This window comes from Achroia grisella, unplaced genomic scaffold, assembly GCF_030625045.1.
Source record: "Achroia grisella isolate CSIRO2021 unplaced genomic scaffold, CSIRO_AGI_Agris_v1 utg1086, whole genome shotgun sequence".
NCBI lineage: Eukaryota > Metazoa > Arthropoda > Insecta > Lepidoptera > Pyralidae > Achroia > Achroia grisella.
The window spans coordinates 1,409,972-1,420,166 of record NW_026712572.1 but is presented as its reverse complement, the minus strand read 5'-3'; the positions used below and the strand labels follow the sequence as shown (position 1 = coordinate 1,420,166).

Genomic DNA, 10,195 nt, shown 5'->3' with positions numbered 1-10,195 from the left:
ATATGATAAGCAAATATTTAAAATTTACTATCATACCACTAAACTCAGTACAATGAGTTTATAAGATACTACTACAAATGTAAATCTCGTTCTCAGGATCTCTAATCTGTGATAACATAATACTCTAAAGATATTAAGTCTGTGATCTGTGCTCTGAGAGTAATATTTTACTATCGAGTATCGGTCACTTTACATTTTCAACTTTCAATCGGAAATTAAATATTATAATAATATTTTTATTAAACAAAATAAAAATAAATTAATTTATAAATGTAACCCTATACACGTGTTTCTTTATTATTGGTCATAAAAAATTAATACCGGTCGGTTCGTTATCGTATGCAAGTGTCATGTCAATTCGGTACACGTAATCTTTACTAATTTATATTGTTTTTGTTTTTATTTGATAAATATGGGACGAAAAGAATTGTGTATATTGTGGTTGTGTGTCTGTATCGTGGCCTGTGAATTACTGGGCCCAGATACTCGCAAGGAAAACAAAAAATCCGAGGACGAAGATGATATTGTCGAAACATTGGATACGAACTCTCAGGCGGACCCAGATTACATGAAACAGTTAACAGAGGCGGTAAATAAAGAGATTCGTGCACTTCAGGACTATGCGGAAGCCTTTAAAAAAAGCAAGACAGACTCCAAGGATGAAGATAGCAATAAAGGTAAATTTCTAGAATTTACTTGAATAAAAATATTTGTAGACTATTCTAGAACTTTCAAATCTGATAGGAGCCTGCTTTTGCATTTTTAGGTACATGTTCTAATATAGAACCCACTGCAGTTCTAGACAGGATCTTTTAGAAGGTTGTAGAGAGATGCTAGTACACTTCTCGCTTCCACTGTAACCACATATAAATTAACCTCATAGCCATTTTTGTTAATTAATTTATTGATTCATAATATTTATGTTTTTATTGCATGTTCTTTAGATGTATTTGTCTTTGTCCAGTACCAAGATTTTTGTCAAATGTAAACACTGAACTTTAAATTCTGTCCAAGTTAATATGTTTTTTTTTAATCCATGAATATGAATTGGGTGGATAGAGTGCCCAGTGAATTATTATAGGCTAACTCACTGATACTGGTGCCCTGCCAGTATATACTGGTAGTGCAAGTGGGTGTACCAATTCATTGATGCTCAGAAATAAAAATAATATCAGGCCAGAAAATGCAAATACTGTTTAATTTCCATATTTTGTTTTAATAATATTGCTATAGATTAGATACAATTCATACACTATATATTACCATATTTCTTATTTTAATACATGCTTATTATCCCACCAGATACAGAAAACAATTAGAATAATAAATATTCATGAACTCAGTAGAGAAAGTAAAGATAAGAAAATACATTGTCTGTTTTATTTATTTATCAGAAAGCCATTTGGAGCAAATGGAGTATACATTGAAGCTCCTGAAGAAGAGTCTACTCAGGCACACAGAGCCAAGCTGGATACATGACCCTAAAGATGCTGACTCCACAACCAGTGATGTTGAGGTAATATTATTATTTAACACCCATGCAACTTTGTCAGCTCACATGAGAAGAGGAAGAAATTTCCAATTGGTGTTCCATTATGTTATATCGCTTCCTCAATAAATGGACTTTAAAATACTGAAATATTTTTCAACTTGAACAAGCCATTCCTTAGATTGGCATATTAAACCAAACAGATTGGCTTTAGAATATTCTCTTCTTAATCGTTCCCTCACTGCTGAGGATCGTGACTCTATACTATCTTGTCGACTAGCTGGCGCCATCTGCTGCGCTCAGATGCCTGATGTACACAGTAATGTTCAGTTGAAATATTTTTCAACCTTCTATCTTGCCTGTTACCATCAGTCTCTCCATATTGTCTACATCCCTCCGAGCGATGTGTCCGAAGTATCGCACAATTGCAGACATAGAAGACAGCCGCTTAAACCAAACAGATTGGCTTTAGAATATTAATATAGGTATAAATGTCAGCAAAGAGGCCCCTTAAACCTACACACAGGTCACAAGTTCCAGGCTCTGAGTTTCCCTCTCTGCCACACAATGGACCCGGCACCCACACATTGGAAGTCATGGAATGCTTAGAGTTTGCCTCTTTTTATTAAGATATATATATGCAAAAGATAGAAACACATGGCAATTGTCAGGGGAGACCTTTTTGTCTAAAGGATATGTTGACTCGGAGACTAATGTGCAGAATAGGTGATAACATATATGTGATTAATATTCACTGTTTCTATTCAAAATCATAGTAATTTTTTTAAACTTTCACATTTGGTACATATTGTAAGTAAATGAATTTTACACAAATAATTTAATGGTAAATAAAGGTATTTATCTCTCGATGTTTCTACTAAGTTGCACTAGCCCTGGTCACAAGCTGACTCAACTGAGTGAGCTCATTCAAGACCATGGCTAGAAAATATTTCTGTTTTTTAAAATTATGAAATTTTTTATAGTTAATGAATGAATTTTATTATTGTTTACTACATATTGTAGTAAACAATAATAAAATTCATCAAATAAATGTTTTCCAGAAATTAGGTGAGAACCCCCAGGACATTCTAGATACATTACCACCATTACCTGTGGAAGAGGAGGGTGAACTGACTCCGGAGTTGAAAGAAGGTAAATACACAATTCTTATAGATTTTTTTTTATTTTCTGAATGTAATCTGAGGTGTTTTATTTTTAATAATTTACTGATTCCGATCTGAACCAAAAAGTAGTCAAGGAAAAACTAGTTGTCTGGTACCCTTAACACGAGCTCTGCTTACCTTGGGACTAGATGGCGCTTTGTGAATTGTTTGGAAATATTATTATTAATTCATATAATAAAAAAACTTCTTTCTCAGCTAAAAAACTATATGACGAAGCCACAGCGAAACTTCGACGCCGTTCCCCCGACATACACTCGGCTATTATGCAAGTGAAGCAGGCTGCTGACCGTGGCTACATCCCGGCCAGAATCAAGATGGCGTCATGCTACATCTTTGGAGAGGGTGTAGATGTCGACATTGGGACAGCTAAAGCTATATTCGAGGAATTGGCTGAACAGGGCAATGGAGAAGCTCATGCGGTAAGCATTCTACATGTATATACTAGCTGTTATCCACGCTTTCGCTTACGATTTATTTGTCTAAAAAGGCCTATCCTCGTATAAGTGTATTGTAGTACTCTGCTTTCCTCATTTGGGCTGTTGTATATATTAAAATTGTCATACATACAATCTATGTTTAAGTCAATTTCATTAAATAACAAACAGACAGACATACTTTCGACCGCTTGCCGTAACGTTATATAGACGGCCTCAGTGGGCCTATACTGTTATGGAATGGTGCACTCGCCTGCCAGTGGAGGAGATAAGAGGAGTATGAGGTCAGGTCAGGTCAGTTGGTCCATCGTAACAAATTCCCAAGAAACTTGTCATCATGGCTTCCAGGTGGAAGTTCCGCATAGAGTCCATCTGACAAGGTACATTGCTGGTCATGGGGTCAACAGTCCACAGAACTAACAATCCCTTTCCCCCTATTATTGTGCGTTGGCGACCAATGGAGTTAGAACACGACAAATTCACCAGAAATTAACGACGTCTGTTAGGCGGGATTGCGTGGTATGGTACTCTCTATATTTCTAATTTCTTCCCTCCTTTGTGTACAGGGTCTGGGCTTTCTATACGCAACTGGGACGGGTGTCCCAGTGTCCCAGGCAAAGGCGCTAGTACATTATACGTTGGGCGCACTGGGCGACAGTGATTACGCGCAAATGGCACTCGCATACCGATATTGGGCCGGAGTCACCGTGCCCAGTTCTTGTCCTAAAGCCATGGATCTGTACATGAAAGTTGCTGCTAAAGGTTTGTTATAAATTGTATACATACCTTCCATGTGACATTATTTGTCAAAATGTTTTTTATATATTTACTTTTGAAACAAAATATGTACCTATTATTTCTTTATAAAAAATCAGCAACCCTTTCGGCGGCAAATCCTTTGGTACTTAATCAAAAACAGCCGAGGATTGTTGATTTGTGGCGTGGTATGTCGGAGACGTAACAAAAAAAGGCCTAGAAATTTAATCTTAAAAACTAACAATGTCCATTAGACATTTTGCTATTAAGATACAGCTTAAGATAATGACAGCTGATGTTAGGGCTGTGTCCTTTGTTATTATTATATTTTTTATATAACATTGAACCCTCGACCTTGGCCTCAATAAAAAGTCGTGTCAACTGGTGGTAAAAAAATCCTGTATAAAATGGTGTTTGTCGTGGTCGTGGTACGACGCGTGCAGGCGCAGGTGACACACACACACACACTCACACATACCTCATCGAGTACTACCAGCTGCTGGCGGAGAAGGGCGACGTGCAGGCGCAGGTGACACACACACACACACTCACACAGACCTCATCGAGTACTACCAGCTGCTGGCGGAGAAGGGCGACGTGCAGGCGCAGGTGACACACACACACACACTCACACAGACCTCATCGAGTACTACCAGCTGCTGGCGGAGAAGGGCGACGTGCAGGCGCAGGTGACACACACACACACACTCACACAGACCTCATCGAGTATTACCAGCTGCTGGCGGAGAAGGGCGACGTGCAGGCGCAGGTGACACACACACACACACACACTCACACAGACCTCATCGAGTACTACCAGCTGCTGGCGGAGAAGGGCGACGTGCAGGCGCAGGTGACACACACACACACACACACACACACACACACACACACACACACTCACACACACACACACACACACACACACACACACACACTCACACAGACCTCATCGAGTACTACCAGCTGCTGGCGGAGAAGGGCGACGTGCAGCTTCACACAGACCTCTCGTAACACAACCAGACCAGGAGAACCAGAAGACAGGGGACAAACGAGTATGTTTTACCGCCGCCCATGAGGCAACACCAGGGGAATTAAGTGTTTTCCAAACTAAGCTTTTCTTGAAGGTTTCAATATTTGATTCCACAATGTCGTTGTATAGTGATAGGTATAGTATATGTAGAGGAGAACACAATTATTATAATAAAAATAATGTTGGGATGATGCAGGTGGGGCTGGGCCAGCTGCACTTCCAGGGCGGGCGCGGCGTCACCCTCGACCTGAACAAGGCGCTGCACTACTTCCAGCAGGCCGCCAAGACCGGCAACGCCGTGGCCAATGCCTTCCTGGGGAAGGTACGGTATATATATGTAGTATTTGTAATAGTATTTTATATATATAAGTATTTATATCAGTTGTCTACTACCCATACAATAAGCTCTGCTTACCTTGAGATTTTTTTTCACTCAGAGGAGAACCTAGTTTGGTTCACAGACGGATCCAAAATAGGAGATGATGTAGGATGTAGATTATGCGGTGTAAAATCCAAAATCTGCAACTATATAGGCTTAGGACAATACGCCTCAATCTTCCTAAAAGCATCGCTTCTAAGAATATTCTTCAATTCTTGTTCCTGATTGGTCTTAGTTTGTTAAACTCTGAAAAAGGACAAGCACAATTGATCTATGTAAGTCGCAGTACAGGTCCAAGCTCCTGACAATAGCGCAAACAACCCAATAAATAAAAATACCTTGGGATTGATGGCATTGTGTGAATTATCCAGGATTATTACTTTATAACTTTTTTAGTACTTTCCCTGTAATGGGATGACAACAAAGATGATTATCATTAATATTTTTTAAACATTTAATATTATTATTGTAAAATATAATTAATTCTTTACTTTTTTCAGATATATTTGGAAGGTGGCGATGGTATCAAAGCAGACAACGAGACTGCACTGCGATACTTCAAAAAGGCAGCCGAACTGAACAACCCCGTCGGTCAGAGTGGACTGGGCATTATGTACTTACAGGTATGTTTAAACGCCTGCTCCTCAGTCACATAATAAAATTTACGATGCATACTGGCATAATTAACTGGCACAATATTTATATCTCGTAGCTACCATTACATTTACACGCTTTCACGCGCGAATCGACTTTCGCACAGGAAATAATGTGCAGGTAAATGTAGACAAAGAGAACGAGATAATTGCACGCGCCGCAAAGTCTTCGCATCGAAACAATCATACTCATGAACACAAATGTTTGCACAAATTGGAACCTTTTGGATGTAAAACGGTTTACCGTTAGGTCATAATAAAGTCTGACTTTTGGTCATGTATTTGGTATGAACGTTTTTTTTAATGTTAAATGGTTTTATTTAAAATATACAGGGACGCGGAGTACCAAAGGATACAACAGCGGCATTCAAGTATTTCACGATGGCAGCCAACCAGGGCTGGGTAGAGGGACAGTTGCATTTAGGATTCATGCATTTTGGTAAGTCGGTTTGTTTATAAAATTGAATTTTTCATTGAATTTTGCATAGTTAAGATCGATTCAGTGGAAAATTCGTATAATTAAAGAAAACCCTTTATTTACAATACTTTACTTGGAGAATAGTGGATAAAATCTGTTGCTAAAAGTACATCAATAACACCGTGTGTAATTTCACTGGTTTTTTATCATTCTAAAGCAATACATCTAAAGCATTTTTATAATATGTGAAAGGCGAATTAAAATGAGATTATTAGTATAGTGAATTAATTACTCTATTACTAGTAATATGCCATATCAGGTTGAACTCCATGCGGTTCCCCCTGGAAACCATCATGATAAATCCCTGGTGAATTTGTCACAAACTAACTGACCTGATCTCAAGTTCAATAAAAATTCCACCGTGACCCGCCACCTTAAACGTTAGCGCAGGAGAGTACAACATTCTATTGTCATCCATTTAAAAAAATTGTGTGTATGTTTGGTGGTAGGAGGGGTGGGCGTGCGGCGCGACTTCAAGCAAGCCAACAAGTACTTCTCGCTGGCGTCGCAGTCCGGACACGTGCTCGCGCTCTACCACCTCGCGTACATGCATGCGCAGGGGCTCGGCGTGCTGCGCTCCTGCACCACCGCCGTCGAGGTACTGGCCACCATCACCACCCGTACCACATGCCACCACCCGTGGTTTTATTTCTTTAAATCGACGAGCTGCCACCGCGGTTTGATAAGTCTTAAATTAAAAAAAAAAGCTAATAGTTCGGTTATGGAATATAATTTCACTATTTGCGTTTATAAAATACGCTTGTTTTATATATTGAAAACCGGTAAAATTAGATCCACGAGCAAGTATAAAGTACATTCTGATGCTTAAAATTTTCTTATGCGTTGCCATTTCTAAAGATTACGGTATGATTTCCATAACCTGTAATTTCACTGCACTTCGAACCGAACTTACGCGCGAAATAAGCGCGCTAACCGAAAGGGCTCACTTTCAATGAGAAATATTTTAGACGCAAAGTTTCGCTCCACTCCAGCTGTTCAAGAATGTTTGCGAGCGTGGACCGTGGAGTTCACGCCTGATGCTGGCCCACGCGGCGTGGCGGGCGCGGTCCACGTCGTCGTCGCTGCTGCAGTACCTGGCGCTGGCCGAGCGCGGGCTGGAGGTGGCGCAGTCGAACGCCGCGTACCTGCTGGACGAGGGCGCGGCGGGCCCGTACGCGGCCGGGGAGCGCCTGCCGCGCGCGCTGCAGCTGTGGGCCCGCGCCGCCGCGCAGGGCTCCGCCACCGCCCGCGTCAAGCTCGGCGACTACCACTACTACGGCCTCGGCACCCCCCGGGACCTCGACGCGGCCGCCCACCACTACAGGATCGCCTCCGAGCAGCTGCACAACGCGCAGGTGATTGCGCCGATACCCGTCAAATTAAAATCATGCGATACGATATGTATTACGACCCGACACACCGAAGCAGCGTATCCATGATACTGGCAGTGTTTCCCTTTTAGCTATATTTTATTCTATGCAAAGTAGCTACAGCATGTATGTTACTTTACAAACTTTAGGTTCACGTGCAGTTCTCATAAATACAGGTCTATAGATGAAAATGTTGACATGTCTGAAAACAAAAACCCCAAAATAAATCTAGATAAAAAAAAAAAAAAAAGTCTATAGATATTTTGTTGTGGCGGCATACATTTTTATTTTTATCTTATTTCGATATCGGTTTAGTTGTGTAAATTGTCCTGGGTTATTATTAATATTACATTGACATTCATTAGGTATGTAGGTCACAGCAGAAAATACTGTAAAACTGGTTGGTTTATCTGCATAGTGTTATCACTAATTTAATACGGATTATAAGGGAATGATGCACCCGTCTGTGCTAACAATGACATTGCTAGCTATAGGGTGATCAGTCTACATTACAACCAATCCTCTTTCCCCCCACATAATGATAATGAGTGATGGTTATCTGGTTGTGTGCAGGCGATGTTCAACCTGGGCTACATGCACGAGCGCGGGCTGGGGCTGGCGCAGGACGTTCACCTCGCCAAGCGATGCTACGACCTCGCGGCAGACACCGCGCCAGAGGCTCGCCTCCCGGCCGCGCTCGCACTTGCCCGCCTCAATGCGCTCGGAGCACTAAACCAGCTGTACGAGGTGAGTAGGCCGACACCAGGTGTTCAGTACCAGTCGCATCATAGACGTGTATTCGTGATGATCTCGGTAGTTTAATAGTTTAGCACGTCGCCTTACTTCAGATGGTAAGCTAATTGACTCTATTATCTATCTTTAGGCTCTCATTTTTGCATGTAGAGCCGAGACTACTAAAGTAGCCAGCTAAGCTCCTCCCAGAAGCGCAGCCTCCTGGTGTCTTCACAGGCTTCACGGAGACCTCACCGTTCCGAGGATTAGACTGAATAAAAATAGCAACTACAGTGGCATAATCGGTCGCCTTATTCAGGTCTTCCTTCTTGCAAGACTGTACACAAAGGAAACGAGATGGGACATGGTTTGGGACGGACCCCCTTGTCCCAACTGCAGCAAGTTGTGCCTGCAGTGAATCACCCACCGAACCCATAAATCTGTTAATGTGCTTATGTATTTCTTGCAGTCAGTATTCGAGAGTCCGCTGGGTATGATCTTCCTATCGGGTGATTCCATGTTTCTGTCCAACTGGGACCTGTACCTCATCACGTTACTGGTGGGCGCGCTCGGGATCGTACTATATCTGCGTCGGCCGCGCCCGCAGCCGCAACCCGCGAACTGAGTTCTAGTGCGTGTAATAAATATGTGATAAGTGACAAGATGGTATAAGACTTGAACTATCTGAGTATTTGATACTCAAATGAACATGACCGGGGTCTCACTATGCAATTGTAAGTCAGTGGTATGTAAAACTGTGTAAATAAGGGCTATGAATTTACATTCACGTCACATGTTAAGGAGTAGTTACGTCACATGTTATAGGGGGCGGGCCCCTTTCGTTACACTTTGTCGACATAATGTGACAAAAGGGGGCGAGATTGAATTTCGTAACCTCGCATTTCAATATCTAATGTAAAGTACTGAATAACAAAATTTGAATTAACAAATAGTAAAAAATCAAAATATGTCACGTCACACTACCCCCTAGTGTCTCACAAATGTGAATAACTGTGACAAGGATGGGGGATGGGACAAAAATCGAGAAATGCATGTGACGTAATTTATCGAAGGCCAAGGATGTAGTTACTGTGGAAATAAATTAGATTTGTGCAATAATTTCTCATGTCTTATTGAAGCGACTGTTGAAAATAGTGATTTAATAAATTATACTTATAAATAATACCATTTAAGATATTAATCTATCTTTCTATAAAATTTTTGTAATCACACTAAAGTTTTGTTTTAGCAGAATTAAACAATATAAATACATTAAGTAAAGAAATGGACTTCCGCAAAATAACACCTAATTCAATAAAATGTATAAATAAAGGAAATCAAACATTGTTCATAACTCAATCGAAAGTGATTAAATTAAAGGTGATTTAGTTTTAAAATAAAGTAAATAATTGTCTATTTTATTCTATTCGAATTCATAGTTCGACATGACTATAATTTTCGTCTGTTTTAGTCTGTTGTATAATTTTTAATCAAGACATAAAAAACCAATGGCTCTTATAGAAATCACCTACTTTTAATACATCGTAAGATTTTCGTGTGTTTATTAAGACCCCAATTGTACATAGATTATTCTGTTTGTGAATATTATAATTTATTTTGCACTTATTAATTTACTTTATATATATATAAGTGTTGTTGTAATTATATAAAATTATGTATAACAAAT

The 10,195-nt window shown here is 40.2% G+C and overlaps 1 protein-coding gene across 1 annotated transcript; it reads left to right on the top strand.

The window, feature by feature from the left end:
- Positions 1–158: 158 nt before the first annotated feature.
- On the top strand, positions 159–9,698 carry LOC131842901 (protein sel-1 homolog 1). Its single transcript, XM_059191476.1, has 14 exons — positions 159–677; positions 1,395–1,516; positions 2,551–2,641; positions 2,869–3,092; positions 3,674–3,869; positions 4,307–4,392; positions 4,600–4,716; positions 5,093–5,218; positions 5,776–5,898; positions 6,262–6,367; positions 6,856–7,004; positions 7,399–7,761; positions 8,350–8,523; positions 8,978–9,698. The coding sequence occupies exons 1-14, from the start codon at positions 413–415 to the stop codon at positions 9,131–9,133; spliced, it is 2,298 nt and encodes a 765-aa protein (XP_059047459.1). The 5' UTR covers positions 159–412; the 3' UTR covers positions 9,134–9,698.
- Positions 9,699–10,195: the final 497 nt, after the last annotated feature.

Coding starts and splice junctions, on each gene's coding strand:
- LOC131842901 (XM_059191476.1), top strand. CDS start 413: ATGGGACGAAAAGAATTGTGTATATTGTGGTTGTGTGTCTGTATCGTG. Junction 5,219..5,775: donor CCAATGCCTTCCTGGGGAAG/GTACGGTATATA, acceptor TACTTTTTTCAG/ATATATTTGGAAGGTGGCGA. Junction 8,524..8,977: donor CACTAAACCAGCTGTACGAG/GTGAGTAGGCCG, acceptor TATTTCTTGCAG/TCAGTATTCGAGAGTCCGCT.